This window comes from Armigeres subalbatus, chromosome 1 (genome assembly GCF_024139115.2).
Source record: "Armigeres subalbatus isolate Guangzhou_Male chromosome 1, GZ_Asu_2, whole genome shotgun sequence".
In the NCBI taxonomy this organism is placed as follows: Eukaryota; Metazoa; Arthropoda; class Insecta; order Diptera; family Culicidae; genus Armigeres; species Armigeres subalbatus.
In genome coordinates this window covers 216387112-216408281 of record NC_085139.1, presented here as the reverse complement: position 1 = coordinate 216408281, position 21170 = coordinate 216387112, and the positions used below count along the sequence as shown (strand labels likewise).

General features: G+C 44.2%; 1 protein-coding gene across 2 annotated transcripts in view; it reads right to left on the bottom strand.

Annotated features, from left to right (window-relative positions):
• Positions 1-1283: 1283 nt before the first annotated feature.
• Positions 1284-21170, bottom strand: part of LOC134205769 (uncharacterized) — a 259278-nt gene continuing 239391 nt past the window's right edge. Inside the window, exon 3 of one of the 2 annotated variants that reach the window (XM_062681349.1) lies at positions 1284-2440. In XM_062681349.1, coding sequence (XP_062537333.1) covers positions 1680-2440 — 761 coding nt within the window. In that variant the 3' untranslated portion in view covers positions 1284-1679. The remainder of the gene's footprint in view (positions 2441-21170) is intronic. The other variant, XR_009978193.1, reaches the window with a different exon arrangement.

Genomic DNA, 21170 nt, shown 5'->3' with positions numbered 1-21170 from the left:
ATTGTCAATGGCGTGTGGAGCAGCGGAGTTGCCGGCAGGATGCCGGTGGTTTCTTCTCCCTCTATCTGTCCGGACAGGATCTGTTGAGCTGCCGCCGTGGGATACACCTCAACACCGCCACTACACACCAACAGAACATTAGGATAAGTACCACATAATATAAGCACACCAATAAACGTAAGTAAACTGCATTTGATCATACCATTTTATATGGAGTTAGAATTCCTGTTTTTGATTTGGGATGGCTCGATTATAATTTCTCGAACCTGGTTCTGGCTACAGGTCAAGTATATGGGTCGCGGGACCAATGCTTTTCTACTTTACTTCATTTTTGTCTCCGAGTATCATGCACCCCCTTGGACTGGGGTCCGAGGGGTGGATGACAACCTTCGGATATTCCTTAAAGATTTTTCGGGAATTACTTTTTCTATTATTCTCTTAGGAATCATTTTGAAATTACTTTAAGAATTCTTTCGGAAATTTCATCTGGAAATTTTTTGAAAATTCTTCGGAACATTCCTGTAGTATTTTCTATTCCATTCTTTGATAAATCGGAAACAATCATCTAACAAAATTTCAGGAATAATTTCTGCGAAAATTTCAGAAGGGTCATATAGCCGAATAGGCCATTAGGCCATTGTTTCTCAGAAAATGCTGAAATATTTTTAAAACCATGTCATCCAAAAATCATGCTTATGGATCATATCACCCAATTTGGCAACCCTGCGCCCCGCGAAAAAGCGCAAAACGTCACATATCGCGCCTTAATTGCTGCAATTTTGCACCCAACCTCGTCGGGACTTTGGGAGATGGCTTCAATCAAAACGAGCGGCAATCAACCCAAAGTGACATCCTCCGAAATGGGATGAGAAAGATCGGTACAGGAGGCTACGGTGGATGACGCTCATGACTACGGCGGTAATGACACCGATGATTACGACGATAATGACGCTGGTGGCGGGGCGACGTCAATAACAACCGCACGCGTGATGCAGGTGCTTGCGCGAAAACACGTATAGTTTAGGTACTCATCACCCTCCTCCTCCCCTGCCCATAACGGTGAATGTGGTCGTGAGCTACCAGCGCAGCGCAATTTTCGAGGGATGTGATTTGAATATTTTATGCACCGGGTTTTCAACATAGAATTTATTCGATTCGTTTGAGTTTCGGAGCTGGGGCTGGTTGACGGATTGAAGGATGCGATTTAGTTCGGTAACACATGGAAGCTGGAACGGTGGTGCCGCTGGGCATAGGATTTTAGGCTGACGGCGTTGCACCGGCGATTGGGAAGGCTGCGGTGTTGCAGGAGTTGGATCGAGAGAAGCCAGAGATGAAGTTGAATGCGACGTCGATAGCTGGGGTAAATAGGACCAGGCGAGGCTGGTGGAACTTGTGTTGGAAGCGTCGATGTGGCGCGGAAACTGGAAAGAACCGAATGTTTGACGACTGATGGAGATCTGCGCCGAACGTCACCAGCTGTGACATTTAGTTCCGATTCATGTTGAACTCGTTACAGTCTTCGGTTGGTTTGTGCTGAACAGGACCTGAAAATGACTCGTCGATGGGATTTTGTTTTTCGATTGGTGTGTGTCGGCGGTTGGAGCATATTGTTGTGATCGTTCCCGGTCTCTGATTTTAATGTTGATTCATCACAACCATTGATCATTTCACTTGATTCGTTAGTTTTCACAACTACTTCGGGTAAAGAAGAAATTGAAGACTTCCGCCTTTCCGTATCTTTTGTTATTTACAAATGTTTTCGTTGAATGCTCAATAATATCGTTCTTCAACTGTGCTAAATCAGCTTCTGTCATCACCACATTGCTATCTACTATCGACTCTAATTTTTCTGATGTGTAATGAGACTTTGAAACATCATTTTTGTTTAAACTTTCGCATGCTTCCACCGAAAAACTGGAATTCGATTGCGCATCGTCCTTCTTAAATCGGGATTTAATCTCAATAGTATTTTGCAGAACCCGTTCCGGCTCTCTTGATGGCGTCACTGCTTCGTGAGTAACCAACACTTTGCTATCAATTATCGACTCTGAATTTCTTGATGAGAATTGAGACTTTGAATCATGATACTTGCTTAAACTTTCAGTATTGGACAAGTCAGTATTGGACTGCGCATCGTTCTTTTGAAAGCGGGACTCAATCTCAATAGTTTTCTGTTGGACCCGTTCCGGATCTCTGGCTGGCGTCGATGCTTCGTGAGTCCCCCATCTATTCGGTCGAATGTTGCGCGTTGGCTCCGCTGCTGGCGAGGGCGATGAAAGCGTCGACAGGGATGTGGACGAAGATTTCTCCGATGACTGCTGCACGATGGTCTGCGGTTTTGCCGATCCACTGGAACGGAAGCTGCCCAACGAAAGCGATTCACATTCCTCGATTTCAACGGTGGTGCTGTTGTTGGAGCTGCCGGTGTTGGAACGCCGCACTGCGAAGGGGAAAACCAAAGGTGTGCTTAGATCTTAGATCTTAGGGATGGGACTATTGTGACCAAGGGCACTCAAACAATCAAGGTAGCTGTAGCGGTGTGTTAGTTTTGGATTAGTTGAATCAATTAATTTTGCACAGTAGAATATATCAACCGGTATTAGCTTCATTATTCGCGCAAATGTTCATAATCAACTTTGGTTCTGACATCCGATTTATGTTACTGATCTAAGTATAATTAATTTCAACACATGTTCCAATCGGCAAAATCAATCGCCACGCCAACACAATTCATAACTCATTATGGGAAACATATGTTTCCAGCTTGTTGAACCAAATGAGTTGCAATGAAAAACAGCAAGTGCTCTTTTATGGCAAGTTATAAATAATATCGCTATGATCCCTCCTGCCCTGGGTCCGATAACGGTGACCGGTCCATTTCCGTCCACCCCATTTCTAACTGAAACAATGACGATACGCAAACAAGGAAAAAAAATCACGATGATTAATCGCCACAGTTTTATTTATCAAACGTCACATTTCGCGAGTGGCTGCGTCATCGTCACCGTCACGTCATGCCGCCCACCCTCGTGTTAGGATATTTGCAGAAGCGCGCAAAACAGGCGACAAATTATGCTGATTAATGATGGCGCCCCGGGCCGTCGTCGTGGCCCCATGACCAGATGCGGTGATGGTGGTGGTCCACATCGCCATCGTGGAACGTTAATTGTAATCAATGTTTGACGGAAGGAGAACAAACAAACGTGAAACGATAGGTCTTGTACGAAAGATAAGGAAAGTGCAAAACCATTGCTCATCTATCACCCAATCTTCGACCGGCCGGTAGGATTTGTACTGGGCGGAGATAATTGGGATAGATGGCTGAAAGGAAAGACCAACTGGGACGAGCTTTTTGGATTAGAAATGGTAATCACCTGGTTTCGCAGAAAACATTCATTAAATCGCTCTGATTAAGATGAGATAAGATGGCTCAATTTGTGTTGCGAGTAAATAAATTGAAAACAAGAATTAGCGATTGTATTTATTGTGCTATGGAGTTCAATTGTCGCAATTTTTGACACAGACAAGTGCACGTTCATCGATCAATGAGCGTGTTGTAGATAGTCAGTATGGTACGACGGCGAACGCTATGCGATCGGAGCGTTTTGTGGAGTCCAAAAAACGCCATATTGCGGAAATTTCCTGCCATATTGCGTGTCTGAATTTCTCTACTGGTATTCTTATCGGAGGTCACCAGTGAGCGCGAGTACACGAATTCTTTAACCACCTAGATTTCGTCACCGCTGACAAACTCATGCTGGGTGGCTTACATTGTCCTCTGTCGAGCCTCTTCCTATAATGTGCTTCGTCTTCCATCGTCTTAAAGTTACGTGCCAGAATAACAATGTTGTCGGCGAAACCAAATACGGACTTCGTGAAAATCGTACCACTCGTGTCAACCCCTGTGCTTCGTATTACATTCTGAAAGTAACATTACATATTTTATAGAGAGAACCCCATTGGGTAGCAGGGACCATGTCTAAGTGACTGCGAGTTAGGGGAACTGCCTAGGACGTGGTGGGGATTAGCAGTGGGCTCTGCTATGTAAATCCCTCTAAAACCACAAATGTCCGTAAGCAGACTCTTTAAAAGCGACCGTGTGCCGCTTATGAAGCACAAGCTTAGGGAGTTCCATCGGCACATCAGGGTTGATTCCAGTAAGATCCTGATTATGGTATGCTGGATACTGGATAGATAATCCAATAACAGATTGTGTGTTTGAATATAGCAATATTGTGAAGTGAGGGCTGGTAGTCTGGACGTTCTATTCTCTTAATCAGGCAGGATGACCCCGACCTGCAACGGTGAATAGGCTATCTTCCGTCCCATAGAACCGTGGCGGGCCTTGTAGCACGTGGTACAATCTTGCCATTCAGTTTGACAACTAAGGCTCAGATTCTCTTTCCTGACTAGTGCTGATCTCGCTCTGAACACGAAAGTGTCAACCCTCGCATTGCCTCCCTGCATGCCGCAAAGTATGTATAGATAACCATGGGATCGTGAAGGAGATACATCAGTAGGATTCGATAGCAGCCGTGGGGGACCCAGTCGATATGAATTATTTAAAAACCAAAACTGTGCAGGGTGGCGGCAAGAAGAATCTTTTCGCTAGACGTAATAACCTCGAGAGGTCACCCCAAAGACCGCCGGGGGAAAGCGAAGGAGAAGGCTGTGGAGGTTCAGAGGAGGTGCAGATCGAAGTTGAGATGGACGGCCCCACTTTGACAATGGTGATTAAATCAGTGATGACCAACCACGACGAACGCGGAGGCCAGACAATCCATTGCAATGGAGATGATCACCGATGTTTCGGATGTGAGCAATTTGGCATGTCCTTTCTGGATAATCGCGTTAACTACAGCAAGGATCTGAAACTTGTTGTGCAGGCTCTTTGCGCTCTGGTAGTGAAGGCAAAGTCCGAATGGAGGACCCTGCTAGAGGCCAGTAAGGAGGCGGAGCGCGAAATCCGCACTCTTACTGAGGAGAGAAAGCTGGCGGTGAGCCAGGCGGAGAAGGCCAGAGAGGATGTCGAATCGAGGTATCGTGTCTTTGCCGCAGAAATCGGCTGACGGAGGACCAGACCGCGGAACTTCGTAGACGCATGGCCGTGTCAGGAGCGGCCCCTAAACTCAGTAAGGTCACGCAGGAGGCGGACCTGAATGTAGCTACCACGAATTCAGTGGTTTCTATGGAGAGTAAACCCATGGTCCCATGGAGAAGAGTAAACCAGTGCCGCTATCAGTGAGGACCACTGAAGATAGCCGGGAAGAAGACCTGTCCTGGAGAAAGGTAGTGAACGGAGTCAGCAGCAGGCCGCAAGGAGTGTGGCAGGCGGAGCAGTACGCGCCACTGCGAAGAAGGGTAGAGCCCAGAAGAGGACGGATGCGCCTTCTAATGGCAGTGGCAAGCGCAAAGACAGAGGTGAGGCGGTTATCATCAAGACCGACGATAAAAGCTACGCCAACGTCTTGAAGGCCATGAGAGGCCAAGCGAAGCTCTCGATGTCAACTGCATCCAAAGAACGCGGAAAGCCGAAATGATTCTCGTCTTGGAACGGGATGCTGCTCAGAAGAGCTCTGAGTACAAATAGTTGACGGAGGAGGTCCTGGGTGATGAGGTTCAAGTACGAGCCCTTTGCCCAGTCTCGAACATCCCGTGCAAGGGCCTGGATGCAGTAACCGAGGCGACGAGTTAATCGATGTACTATCACGTACATGCAATGTGACGATACCTAGGGGGACCAAACCTTCCGGATATCGACAACCAGTGTATTGGTGATCAGACACGATCGCAGATCTTCGTAGAACCTGTCTTCGAGCTAAAAGAAGGTTACGACGGACAAGAATCGACGCTGATAGGGTCGACAGACGCCGGGTGTTCCAGACAGCGAGCAAAGCTCTGAACTACAAGATCAAATGTAGTAAGAGAGCCTGCTTCGAACAGCTGCGCAGAATGGCGATTGACAATACATGGGGAGACGCATACAGGATGGTGATATCTAGGACCAGCAGCACGCCTCCTAAAAAATACCTGGCAATGTTAGCCAGAATTATCGAAGGGTTGTTTCCGAAACATGAATCCTCGAACTGGCCCGCTACACCGTACGAGTTAGTCGACGTGATACCGTTAGTGACTAACGAAGAGCTGTAACCGTTCGGTTCCAATTGTATCTTGCTGGCTCTACCGCAAGTCCAAATTCATGTCCCACCCTAATAAAATAAACTGACAGCATCATGACTCTCATTCTTTCCTTTCGTGACAACACTCATTTGCAGTGGTGTGAATGCTCTGTCAAAACAATAGCATGTCAGAATGATGTCAAGCGCGACACATAGAGTACGCCAGTGAGGCGCACGGATGTACATGTGAGGTAAGGAGAAAAATATTCAATGTAAAATCAATTTATATTATGAATTTTGCATTCCGTTCTTACAAATGAAAATCTTATAAATACTCGGCCATGGCTAAGAAAGATCTTTTCTGTCTCGACCAGCGGACGAAATAGTAGTGCGCGTCGTGATTAGCGAAATTTATTAAAAAAGTACAGTTTGTGTTCCTTAAAAACTATTAGTACGGGCAGTAGTACGTAAAACTTATTTTTGAGAAGAAGTAAAAGAAATAGTACGTAGATTTTGCCCATAATGTGCCTGATCTAAATGTATAGAGATCTATAAGAATAGTTGCTGTGAAAAGAGAAAGGTCCATCAAGGGCCTTTCTCTTTATTTCTTTTCTTCGGCACAAGCTAGCCGCTGGACCGACATAACCTCGCTAGATGCGCACGTCTATCTTCAAAGCCATGGATGCGCAGAAAAGGAAGACATTCGAGAACCAATTTCCCTTCTTCGGGCAGCATACGTCGGAGAATGGTGAGTCAGCCTTGGAAGGCCTTTCCATGCGGGAAGCCGTCTGTCTCCGTGTCGAGTCGGGAAGCATCGATAACTGCCCCGAACTTCCGACGAAAGTATCACCAAGCCACTACGAACCACCCACCGACATCAGAATACGCCACCGGAATCAACAGCAACGCCACCTATCAACTGCCACCTGCAAGCCAAACCCACTACGGATCCGGATCCCAACGAAAACCATACGCAAGTACCTTATGTGACGTCAGAATGTAGAAGAGGTGTTCAAAATGGACAAGTTAATTAATAAATAGTATGTAATTGGAACTTTGTGATGCCGTCTACTTTTATTAGAGCGTAGCCCTGAATTATCTGGTTTGCACTTCCTATTGTTTTACGTTTTCCGTGTTCAAAAGGGAAAATTCAAGCCTCGTCTTCCTCTGGTGAATATAAAATTGCTTTCTTACGGCTTTTGAGCACCCTTGTTGTAAGGCTTTATTTGTATGTCCGTCGTTCTCGTGCAAACTCCTCAAGCAAGTGTTGTTTTACCATTGTGTTCCCCGTGCCAATGAGCCTCACCAAGGAACTGAATGAGATTGGAAACTTGCTGCTTCAACGACCCTGTGATTCCTTCCCATCCGGTGAGCCGGCGGGTTTCAGAGCTTATCGTAGCTGTAAGAACACTTCCCAAACAGTACACAAGTTACACATAGATCGCAGTAGCTTATATGTGCTGTGCTTATGCACTTCTTCTATAAATCCGGCCCCTAGCTATGCTTGTTCGCCCACATGGCTGGCTGATCCACTGCTCCACTGCAACGTTGTCTCAATCCCTCGAATCCAGTCTTGCAAAATGTCGTGACCATCACCAGATGATCAGATATGAAAACAAAAACCACCACGCTTTTAAACGATGTTCTTTACTGACAATCACTGCAAGCGCATCGTGACATGTAGAAGCTGATACGTGAGTACCTTCGGTAAGCGTGACAATTTGCAGATTGACAACCACAAGCTGAGAGCCATAAAGAGCATCAGGTCGGTCAGCTGTTAAAAGTGCAGGTGGGCACCGTTATTGATTGATTTTGTTGTCGGTTGATTGGACTGAGGTCGTTTTTGATTGATAAATTGGATAAATCAATAGTTAAATTAAGGGTTCATTCACAAATAACATGACGCTAAATGGACCTGGGGCTGAAAGCCCCACCCACCTTCTCGTAACGTATTTTGTATGGGAGGGTTCTGAAATTTGTATGGGCCGTATTTGTAGAATGGTTTCAATCTGTTTTTTTACCAATTTGATTCAGACTATCTTTGAAAAGGCCAAATTTTTTTATTGATTTTTTCAAATGGATACAATCAAAAAACGACGCATCCTAAAAAAATGTTATATGGGTGACTATCGCAAAAATCAGTCAAAGTTTCTAATAAAGATATCGGAACAATTCAAATTGAGTTTACACTGAAAAAAATCAGTTTCAACAGTTTCAAAAATTAAAACTTGATTTGCGAAAAAACGCTTTTTTTTATTTGTATGAAATTGTGTCTCAAGATAGGTGATTATGTTCCCTACCAACCGTCCATACATCGCAACCTGGGCACTTTGAAGGTAAAAAGATTTTCTAACCAAAACTTTTTCTTGTCGAAATTATTTTCAGTGTATTTTTATCCGTTGCGATTAGTTACGACCTAAATATTGTACTCTGCTTGACTGTACAGGAATATTTTAATATATGTATGTATATGTTAAATCCACTGACACTCCTTGACACTGAAAAAAAAATCAATTCCGACAAGAAAAAATTTTTGTTAGAAAAACTTTTTTCCCTTAAAAGTGTCAAGCTTGCGATGTATGGACGGTTGGTAGGGAACATAATCACCTATCTTGAGACACAATTTCATACAAATAAAAAAAAGCGTTTTTTCGCAAATCGAGTTTTAATTTTTGAAACTGTTGAAACTGATTTTTTTTTCAGTGTAGGGCTCAATTTGAATTGTTTCCGATATCTTTATTAGAAACTTTGAACGATTTTGCGATAGTCACCCATACAACATTTTTTTGTAGGATGCGTCGTTTTTTAATTGTATCCATTTGAAAAAATCAATAAAAAAAATTTGGCCTTTTTCAAAAGATAGTCTGGATCAAATTTGGAAAACTATGTATGTACTTTTCTTTTAATAGCACCTCTTAAAATATTGCACAAAAAGTCAATATAAACAATAAGAACACTTAAATGTTCCCAAAAATTCTATTTTGGTTTCATGCATTTTTATCACAGCAAAATCCATTAATTCCGCTAAGTGGATTATTCCATTGCTGTCGAGCGTTGATTTCGAACCAAACACCGCATAGGTCAAGTGATCATCACGATGGTCAAGATGACATGGATATGACAACCACAACATCAGGAAAGTTTTCCTATCATTCATGCTGGTGATCACAGGCAGAAGAAGTGAAGACATGGTGAGTGACCAAGCGCTATTTAGTTGCTAAAATGTCACTTTCATGGTGATCGTTACACCAAGCATGTGAGATCCACATTGAGCATCACAATTGAGTACTTGACACATGACCTGGATTTTGTTATTGTCACGCTTTGCGTGACTTGTACGGTGACACTTTGCAGCACTGCTCGAATCCATCTGACCACGCACCCCCGGCGTCGAGGGTGGTCCACCAATTTCGGTGAAAGAAACTTTCGCACTGTTGTGTCCCGACTACCGGCGGCTATCGCAGGGGACGCTTTTGCGCCGACTTCGTCTTCGAGTTGCAGAGGTGGTCCGACAGTTCCGGTGGTGGATGACGTCCGCACTGGTGGTGTCCTACATATCCGAAGCACTTCCTTTTTCATTCTTCAGCAGGTTGGATGGCGGTGCGAGTGCCGAGGTCGGTCCAACGATTCTGGTTATGATTTCCGGTAATGTGATTTGAAAAAAAAGCTTAACACCGAATTGCCCAACAGTAGGCAATTAAAGTAGATGTAGGTCTCCCAGCTATAGATATCACAACTAGGGTGGTCTAACCGGTAGTACCGAAACCGTTAATACCGGTATTACCAGTCAATTTTGGGTACCGAAAATACCGGTATTAGACACGGAAAATATCGGTATTTACGGTATTTCTAATTTTGCTGTCAGTATAAAAAATATCGAATATGTAATTCTAATAATAAAGCTCAGTTGCATGTAATCATATATCTGTCCCATATAAACAGTAAATCCAGCATAGATAAGACAAATATTCGGTTACAAGCAGTAAAGATACATCGAGCACAACAAGCATACAACAAATCAATGCGGGCCTAAGTAACTTTGCCAAGTAAGCATCATTGACGACGTTCACGCTACAACAACAATCGATCAACATCGTTATTAATCATACCCGTTGCTTCATTCTCTTAGCCATCTGCGAATGACTTTTTCTTCAATGAAAATCGAGAATTTTCCCGCAATGTATGAAATTATGAAAAAGGTACGAGCCGTAGTAGTTCTTTTCCGGAGATCACCTGTGAAAAACGATTTTCTGCAAAAATATGTACTTTCTGAATTCGGAAAGAATTTGAATTAGTAGCTGATGCCAATTAAGGCACGCTGGAATAACATGTTATCTATGCTCAGACGGATCCATGAGTTTAATCCAAATTCAATTTCAGTGATGATTGTTTGGCGGTTGGTGAAATAATTCAAGCCCTCGAGCCTGTTCAAGCTGCTGTTTAACTACTGCTCTGTGAGTTCTGCACTCTATATGAAGCCGACATGGCGCTTCAAATTATGTTGGAACAATTAAATATCAAATCAAGCCACTTAAATTTCCGCCACTTATTCGATGCTTTTAAGGAATGAATCCAAGAGAGACTATTCAAATACGCCGATCTTTTTGCTTTTTTGAATAATTCTGCCGCGAAGCAATTAATCAGAAACAATTTTGGCATTTTCTTCGAGGCATCCAGAGCTTTTTTATCTTTATTAACGAGACTTTCAGCCCAAGGCTGGCTCGTCTCGTATCCAGAGCTACTTTGATTAAGCAAGCGGACGGGATCTTGAAGCGTCCAATCATTTCTGATACGATTGTTGAAACTGAGACAACGACCATACCTGAAGATCGGTACGAAGAAGATGCCTCTATGGATATTTTTTTCTGGTTTATCAATTAAAGAACAACTTGTGAAAAGACTGTAGCAAACAAAACACTTGCGTTGCTGGTGGCAAATGCACGCCAGGATCCTTGCATGCAATCCGTAACGAATTCTCCTACTATGAGTTGGAAGGGATTGAGGTCAAGTATTTGACACTAATTTTTGACTTGGAACCATTCGTCCTACTTCGGATCGACCAGAGAGGGCATTCTCAGTAATTGACAACATTGCCAACAAAATGCAATGCGGATTGGGAGATGAGTCGCTTAGTATGTAATGTCTACGTAAGTTTCTGCTCTGCCCACCTCAACAAGCAATGATTTTTAACATTTTAACATTTAACATTTAAAATTTGTCAACAAATATTGTTTTACATCCAAAAGTCCAAATCAAAAATTTTTCTTTTCCTGAAATTTTCACAAAACCGGTATATATTACCGCTATTGACTCACCCAAATACCGAATAACGGTATCTGTCAAAAATGGTCAATACCGACCACCCCAATCACAACGCTGATATAATTTGAAAAGGTTGTTTAGGGCACATTGGCCCCAGCCGTCAATTTAACAACACAAAAAAAAGGTTTTCTAGTTTGTACTGTTATTAGTTTCAACAAAAACGATAATTTCTGATTATTAATCACAATCTGGAGACCTATCACGACCTGTGAAAAAATTCCAACTGCACATTACACCCAGGTTTTTTTTTTTACGAGGGGGATACGTACCTCGCAAAAAAAAACCGTGTAAAAAAACCGCGTTAATTCGAAAATCCGTGTAAAAAAATACCATCGAAAAATTTTCTAAGTCCTTTTCATTGAAAAAGACTTAGAAAATTTATTGATAAGTGAAAAGTTTATCAGTCTATTTGATTGACAAAAACTTAGAAACTGGGTATTGCCGGAACGGGCTCGATGAGCGAAAGCCGGAAATTGATGTTTGGCGTTATTTTGGCTTCCAGTTAGACCTGTGATTTTCTTATGCCGTCGCCGCGTCGGCGTGCCGCTGTATGTGAATTTACCACGCCACCGAATATGTTCTACCATATCGATGGATATTGGAGAACTGTTAAAGAAGTAGGTTGAAGGGAGTTGTACAATTTTGAAGAGGATTTTTACTGTTAAGTTCAGTTTTATCTAGCAGCATGAAGATTATTACTTACTTATGAATCCTGTACGCCCCCGGTGGAGCAAAGGGCCAACTTGAAAGATCTCTATCCTGAGCGACGACCAGCTATCGCTTTTACCTGTAGCCAGGTTAGATTAAGGTCGACTTCTTCTATGAGCCGTCATGAGCCTCTGGGTTTGCCTCTGCTGCGATGTCCCGCTGCGCTCCAGTCTAATGCTAGTTTGCATATTTCCTTTCCGCTCCTTCGTGAAATGTGGCCGATCCAGCCTGACTTCCGATCCCGAGTTTCCATTACTATCGGCCTCGGCTTTACTATCGGACAATGGAGCTCATTGTTTGAGATCCAGTTGTGAGACCACCAGGCACAAATTATGTACCGTAGGCATCTGTTGATGAACAATCGTATAACAGTACAGATTTCACGTTAGAGTTGAAAATTCGAATTTTGATGCGTTATATCTGCCTGTTCTTCCAGATATTACTTAAACTCGCAAAGGCAGCCCTTGCTTTCTAGATTCGTGCGCCTATGTTGATCTTGGTACCGCCGTCTGACACCACATGGCTTCCAAAATATTCGAACTTTTCAACATTCACCACTGATTGGCCAACTACTGTAAAACTGGAAGAGGTTGCCGTGTTTACGTCCTACGATTTGGTTTTGTTGACGTTGATGACTAAACCTGCGGAAGACGAGTCGTTGAGCTTACTCTGCATAGCAGAGCACCGTTCAACGTCATCAGCCATCATCGTTGCATTCATCTTCGCCCCGCTTAAGCGTCCCTGGTTGCTGTGGCTCTCTCCCCTTCGTCGGCCAGCGAGTCTGTTTCGCATGCTTGTCCCGTCGACAAGCATAATTAAGTAAAATTTTATTTTTATTAGAAACTTGCATTCTTGGTGCTTTTTTTAATTTCTAGTTTTTGTAGTAAGGAGGAATTTCAGCAGGAATCATCGGAGGAATTTCTGGAAGGAATTCTTGAAGAGTGTCTGGAGAACCTTCCAGAAGATTTCCAGGAGGTACTTCGGATAAATCTCCTGTGGAGCTTTCGGAAAAAATCTTGAGGAACTTCCGCATGAATTCTCGGAGGAATTTCAGAAAACACGCCTGAGAAATTCCGTTGAGGAACTGCTGGAGGATTTTTTATTCATATATTTATTTAGTAGGCACTCCGTGTTCTTAAGCGCTACTGAACCGAGATCTACTGTAGTATTCTGCTGTACAGAATCTATGGATACCCGTAGTTCGATATTGTTGTCGTTGCCGATATCATCGTGAGTCCTTGTGTCCATTTGTCCATATGGTGAATCCAATGATGGTTGCTTTGTTCGGTTGCCATTTTTCGAAGTACGTTGGAGGAATGCCTTCGAGATCAGTTTTATCAGTTGTTGTCTGGCAGACGTGTCCGTGAGGCGTTACCCCAAACGCCACCGTTGGGACTGCGCTGCCGGTGACTGACGAGGGTTTGGTGAAGAGGATGGGAATCTAGCCCATGTTCATTCGCTTATAAGGCGAACGTATAGCCAACTACGCTACGGGACCACATGCCGGAAGAATTCCTTTGAGGATCTTCCGGAGGAATTCCTTTGAGGAACTTCCGGCGGAATGCTTTTGAGGAACTTCCAGGGGAATTCCTCTAAGGAACTTCTGGAGGAGTTCCTGAAGGAACTTCCGGAGGAATTCCTTTGTAGAACTTCAGGAGGAATTCCTTCCAGCAACTTCCGAAGAAATTTCTTCGAGAAACATCTGGAGGAATTTCTCGCTTAACTTTTCAAAAGGACCTAAACAACATTTTTCAAATTAATTAATTTGAGTACTGCAATCAAAAGCTTTCATATTGATCTGTGGATTGCAATATTCAAATTATTTCATTAAAACAAATGTTACTTAGGTCTATTTGGAAAGTTAAGCTAGATTTCTCTGAGGAACACTGAGCAACTCTTGAGGAAATTCTGGAGGAACTCGGTAGAATTTCAGGAGGAATTCGGATAAAATTTCAAGATGAATTTCCAGGGGAGTTCTTGGAGGAACTTATGAAGAAATTTCAAGAAATATTTCTGGATGATCTCCTGAAGGAACCTTTGGAGGAAGTTCTGGGGGGACTGGTAAAGGGAATTGTGGGGGAACTTTCGAAGGGATTGCTGGATGAACTTCCGGAGGAACTTTCCGGAGGAACTTTCCGGAGGAATTCCCGGAGGAACTTCCGGAGGAATTCCCGGAGGAATTCCCGGAAGAACTTCCGGAGGAATTCCCGGAAGAACTTCCGGAGGAATTCCCGGAGGAACTTCCGGAGGAATTCCCGGAGGAACTTCCGGAGGAATTCCCGGAGGAACTTCCGGAGGAATTCCTGGAGGCACTTCCGGGGGAATTTCCGGAGGAACTTCCGGAGGAATTCCCGGAGGAACTTCCGGAGGAATTCCTGAGGAACTTCCCGGAGGAATTCCGGGAGGAACTTCCGGAGGAATTCCCGGAGGAACTTCCGGAGGAATTCCCGGAGGAACTTCCGGAGGAATTCCCGGAGGAACTTCCGGAGGAATTCCCGGAGGAACTTCCGGAGGAATTCCGGATGGAACTTCCGGAGGAATTCCGGGAGGAACTTCCGGAGGAATTCCGGGAGGAACTTCGGAGGAATTCCGGAGGAACTTCCGGAGGAATTCCCGGAGGAACTTCCGGAGGAATTCCTGGAGGAACTTCCGGAGGAATTCCGGAGGAACTTCGGAGGAATTCCCGAGGAACTTCCGGAGGAATTCCCGGAGGAACTTCCGGAGGAATTCCCGGAGGAACTTCCGGAGGAATTCCCGGAGGAACTTCCGGAGGAATTCCGGAGGAACTTCCGGAGGAATTCCGGAGGAACTTCCGGAGGAATTCCCGGAGGAACTTCCGGAGGAATTCCGGAGGAACTTCGGAGGAATTCCGGAGGAACTTCCGGAGGAATTCCCGGAGGAACTTCCGGAGGAATTCCCGGAGGAACTTCCGGAGGAATTCCCGGAGGAACTTCCGGAGGAATTCCTGAGCAACTTCCGGAGGAATTCCGGAGGAACTTCCGGAGGAATTCGGAGGAACTTCCGGAGGAATTCCGGAGGAACTTCCGGAGGAATTCCAGGAACTTCCGGAGGAATTCCCGGAGGAACTTCCGGAGGAATTCCGGAGGAACTTCCGGAGGAATTCGGAGGAACTTCCGAGGAATTCCGGAGGGACTTCCGGAGGAATTCGGAGGAACTTCCGGAGGAATTCCCGGAGGAACTTCCGAGGAATTCCCGAAGGAACTTCCGGAGGAATTCCCAGAGGAACTTCCGGAGGAATTCCGGAGGAACTTCCGGAGGAATTCCTGGAGGAACTTCCGGAGGATGTCCCGGTCGAACTTCCTGATGAATGCCCGAGCAAACTTCCCGAGGATTTCCCAGAGGAACTTCCGGATGAAGTCCCTGAGGAACTTCCGGAGGAATTCCCGGAGGGACTTCCGGAGGAATTCCCGGAGGAACTTCCGGAGGAATTCCGGAGGAACTTCCGGAGGAATTCCGGAGGAACTTCCGGAGGAATTCCTGGAGGAACTTCCGGAGGAATTCCGGAGGAACTTCCGGAGGAATTCCCGGAGGAACTTCCGGAGGAATTCGGAGGAACTTCCGAGGAATTCCCGGAGGAACTTCCGGAGGAATTCCCGGAGGAACTTCCGGAGGAATTCCGGAGGAACTTCCGGAGGAATTCCCGGAGGAACTTCCGGAGGAATTCCCGGAGGAACTTCCGGAGGAATTCCGGAGGAACTTCCGGAGGAATTCCAGAGGAACTTCCGAGGAATTCCCGGAGGAACTTCCGGAGGAATTCGGAGGAACTTCCGGAGGAATTCCTGGAGGAACTTCCGGAGGAATTCCCGGAGGAACTTCCGGAGGAATTCCCGGAGGAACTTCCGGAGGAATTCCCGAGGAACTTCCGAGGAATTCCCGGAGGAACTTCCGGAGGAATTCCCGGAGGAACTTCGGAGGAATTCGGAGGAATTCCGGAGGAACTTCCGGAGGAAAACCCGGAGGAAAAACCCGGAGGAACTTCCGGAGCAAAACCCGGAGGAACTTCCGGAGGAATTCCCGGAGAAACTTCCGGAGGAACTTCCGGAGGAATTCCCGGAGGAACTTCCGGAGGAATTTCAGTAGGAACTTCCGGAGGAACTTCCGAAGGAATTCCCGGAAGAACTTCCGGAGGAATTCCTGGAGGAACTTCCGGAGGAATTTCCGGAGGAACTTCCGGAGGAATTCCCCGAGGAACTTCCGGAGGAACTTCCGGAGGAACTTCCGGAGGAATTCCCTGAGGAACTTCCGGAGGAATTCCCGGAGGAACTTCCGGAGGAATTCCCGGAGGAACTTCCGGAGGAATTCCCGGAGGAACTTCCGGAGGAATTCCCGGAGGAATTCCCGGAGGAACTTCCGGAGGAAAACCCGGAGGAAAACCCGGAGGAACTTCCAGAGGAAAACCCGGAGGAACTTCCAGAGGAAAACCCGGAGGAACTTCCGGAGGAATTTTCGGAGGAATTCCCGGAGGAACTTCCGGAGGAATTTCTGTAGGGACTTCCGGAGGAATGGGGGAACTTCCCGATGAATTCCTGGAGGAACTTCCTGAGGGATTCCAGAAGGAACTTCCAGAGAATTTCTTTAAGGAACTCCCGAGGGAATTCCTTTGAGGAACTTCGGGAGAAATATTTTTGAGGAACTTTCTGAGGAATTCTTCTGAGGAACTTTTAGAGGAATTTTTGTGAGGATCTTCCGGAGAAATTTTTTCTGGAAGAAATGCCGAAGGAATTCTTATAATGGTTTCTGACCATTGGTATTGAAAGGGTTTCCTGTCGTGTTATCGAAACGGAAAACGGCCATCTTGAATTCAAAAATGGCGGCAAATAGATTTCTGGCTTCTACTCGTCGAGCTCATTCCGTTAATACCCATATTCCAGGGGTTTCCAGTCGTTTTAACGAACTCAAATTCGGCCATCTTCAAATCCAAAATGGCGCCAAACATCGGTTTCCGGCTTCTACTCGTCGAGCTCATTCCGGATATACCCAGATTGCATGGGTTTCCGGTCCTTTTATCAAACCGGTAGTCGGCCATCTTGAATTTCAAAATGGCGTCAAACATCGATTTCCGGCTTCTACTCGTCGAGCTCATTCCGGCAATACCCATATTGCATGGGTTTCCGGGCCTTTTATCAAACCGGAAGTCGGCCATCTTGAATTTCAAAATGGCGCCAAACATCGATTTCCGGCTTCTACTCGTCAAGCTCATTCCGGCAATACCCATATTGCATGGGTTTCCGGTCCTTTTAGCAAACCGGAAGTCGGCCATCTTGAATTTCAAAATGGTGCCAAACATCGATTTCCAGCTTCTACTCGTCGAGCTCATTCCGGCAATACCCATATTGCATAGGTTTCCGATCCTTTTATCAAACCGGAAGTCAGCCATCTTGAATTTTAAAATGGCGCCAAACATCGATTTCCGGCTTCTACTCGTCGAGCTCATTCCGGCAATACCCATATTGCATAGGTTTCCGATCCTTTTATCAAACCGGAAGTCAGCCATCTTGAATTTTAAAATGGCGCCAAACATCGATTTCCGGCTTCTACTCGTCAAGCTCATTCCGGCAATACCCATATTGCATGGGTTTCCGGTCCTTTTAGCAAACCGGAAGTCGGCCATCTTGAATTTCAAAATGGCGCCAAACATCGATTTCCGGCTTCTACTCGTCAAGCTCAATCCGGCAATACCCATATTGCATAGGTTTCCGATCCTTTATCAAACCGGAAGTCAGCCATCTTGAATTTCAAATGGCGTCAAACATCGATTTCCGGCTTCTACTCGTTGAGCTCATTCCGGCAATACCCATATTGCATAGGTTTCCGATCCTTTTATCAAACCGAAGTCAGCCATCTTGAATTTTAAAATGGCGCCAAACATCGGTTTCCGGCTTCTACTCGTCAAGCTCATTCCGGATATACCCATATTGCATGGGTTTCCGGTCCTTTATCAAACCGGTAGTCGGCCATCTTGAATTTCAAAATGGCGTCAAACATCGATTTCCGGCTTCTACTCGTCGAGCTCATTCCGGCAATTCCCATATTGCATGGGTTTCCGGGCCTTTATCAAACCGGAAGTCAGCCATCTTGAATTTCAAAATGGCGCCAAACATCGATTTCCGGCTTCTACTCGTCAAGCTCATTCCGGCAATACCCATATTGCATGGGTTTCCGGTCCTTTTAGCAACCGGAAGTCCACCATCTTGAATTCCAAAATGGCGCCAAACATCGATTTCCAGCTACTACTCATCGAGCCCATTCCGTCAATTGCAATTCCCATATTGCATGAGTTTCCGGTCCTTTATCAAACCGGTAGTCGGCCATCTTGAATTTCAAAATGGCGTCAAACATCGATTTCCGGCTTCTACTCATCGAATCCATTCCGGCAATACCCATATTGTATGCATTTTTATACTCTGCAAAACAATCGTTCCCATATCCATAAAATTATTCTAAGTGTTTTCTCACATACGACGACAAAACTGAGCGATTGTTCAAAGTCGTCTTGAAAGGTCTCCCCCGTGATGATAAATCACTGGATGAGATTAAAATTGAAATTTCTCAATAACTTGGATTTTCACCAGTCCAAGTAATTAAGATGAAAAAAAAAATCTCACTCTGGTAGTCCCCAGAGGGCATTTCTCAAGAATTTTATTTAGTTCATTTTAACAAAAGTGAACTAAATAATATGAAAAGTTTGGAAAAGGCCTGTATTATGTCCCATGTCCGTGTTACATGGGAACATTTCCGCAGGCCTTTTCCGCAGGAAATTTCCAAAACCCCACCCAGTGCCGTATGTGCCAAAAGTGGGGTCATGAAACCAAACATTGTCACATGGACGCTAAATGCAAGATTTGTGGTGGAACCTCTCACGCCAAGGACGCATGTCCTGTGAGAGAAGATTCCAATAAATTTAAGTGCGCAAATTGTGGGGGGAATCATAAATCCAATTTCTGGGAATGCCCTTCACGCAAAAAAGTTTTGAATTCCCGTGCAAAATTGATGACGGAAATTCCAATCGGATCCCAGATTCGACGGGTAGAAATTTTTCAAACGCTCAAATTTCGAAACCGGTTACCGGTCGAGCAATTCATACCCACCACAATTCACAAACAAATTTTGCCGCTCGTCAACGGGTAGCAAGCACTTCAGTAAATTCCAATTTTTCCAATGTACCTACGTATGCAAACATCGCTGCTGGTAGACAAAATTTCTCTTCTCAAAATGAGGTTTATACCCATGTCCCAACGGAAAATAACGGTCATGTTGCCGATTCAGGTAGCATGACTGCTTCCGATTTTGATTTTTTAACTGAACAATTGCATCACATGATTGATGCAATGTTCAAAGCAAATACCATTCCTGAAGCTGTTCAGGTTGGTATAAAGTACACACAAAAATTGTTATCGGACTCCGTTTCAATGGATCAAAATAATTGTGTGAAAGTTCTAAATTGGAATGCCTGCTCTCTAAAGGGCAAGGAAGATGAATTATTCAACTTCCTTTCAGTTCATAATGTGCATATTGCCATTATAACTGAAACGTATATAAAACCAGGACTTCCATTAAAAGAAATCCAAACTATTTTATCTACAGAAATGATCGTCTTGACAGCGCCTGTGGTGGGGTCGCCATTGTCATTAATAGACGTATCAAACATAAATTATTTTCTTCGTTTGAAACCAAAGTTTTTGAAACCTTGGGAGTTTCTGTTGAAACAAATTTTGGACAATTTTCCTTCATTGCAGCCTACTTGCCTTTTCAATGCAATGGGCAGCAAAAGAATTTGTTGAAAGCTGATCTTCAAATTCTGACTCGCAACAAATCAAAATTCTTCGTAATTGGTGACTTCAATGCCAAACACCGTTCATGGAATAATGCTCAAAGCAATTCCAACGGCAAAATTTTATTTGAAGATTGTTCTGCGGGATATTATACTATTCAATATCCCAATGGCCCTACTTGTTTTTCTTCCAGTCGAAATCCTTCTACAATTGATTTAGTTTTAACGGATTCAAGTCAGCTGTGTGGCCAATTGGTAACTCATGCTGACTTTGACTCTGATCATCTTCCTGTGACATTTGAAATCTCACAAGAAGCCATTTATAATCCAATCAGCTCTACTTTTAATTATCATAGAGCTGACTGGGATTTATATAAAACGTATATCGATAGGAATTTTGATGTTGATATTCCTCTCGATACCAAAAGTGATATTGATAATGCTCTCGTATCTTTGACAAATTTAATTGTCGAAGCCAGAGGCATTGCAATTCCTAAATGTGAAATTGAATTCAACTCCATTATTATTGACGACGATCTTCAGCTACTGATCCGTCTTTAAAATGTGAGAAGAAGGCAATACCAAAGAACTCGCGATCCCGCGTTGAAAGTTATTTGGCGAGATTTGCAAAATGAAATTAACGTTTCGCTATTCTGAGAAATACCAACTTCGAGAATAATGTCTCGAAGTTGGATCGCAGTTCGAAACCCTTTTGGAATTTAACGAAAATTCTTAAAAATCCTCAAAAGCCAATTCCAGCGCTTAAAGAGGGAAATAAAATTTTATTAACAAATGGCGAAAAGGCTCAAAAACTTGCTCAGCAGTTCGAGAGTGCCCATAATTTTAGTCTAGGTCTCACTAGTCCAATTGAGGATCAGGTTACACGAAGCTTCGAAGACATTCTCGATCAAGATAATGTTTTTGACCCTTCGTTGGGAACTAATTTGGATGAAGTGAGATCTATTACTAGAAAATTTAAAAATATGAAAGCCCCGGGTGATGATGGTATTTTCTACATACTTATCAAAAACTTCCTGAGAGCTCTTTATCCTTTTTGGTTAATTTATTTAACAAATGTTTTCAATTGGCATACTTTCCAGATAAATGGAAAAACGCCAAAGTTGTTCCAATTTTGAAGCCGGACAAAATCCAGCTGAGGCTTTAGTTATCGCCCAATCAGTTTGCTTTCTTCAATAAGCAAACTGTTTGAAAAGATTATTTTAAATAGA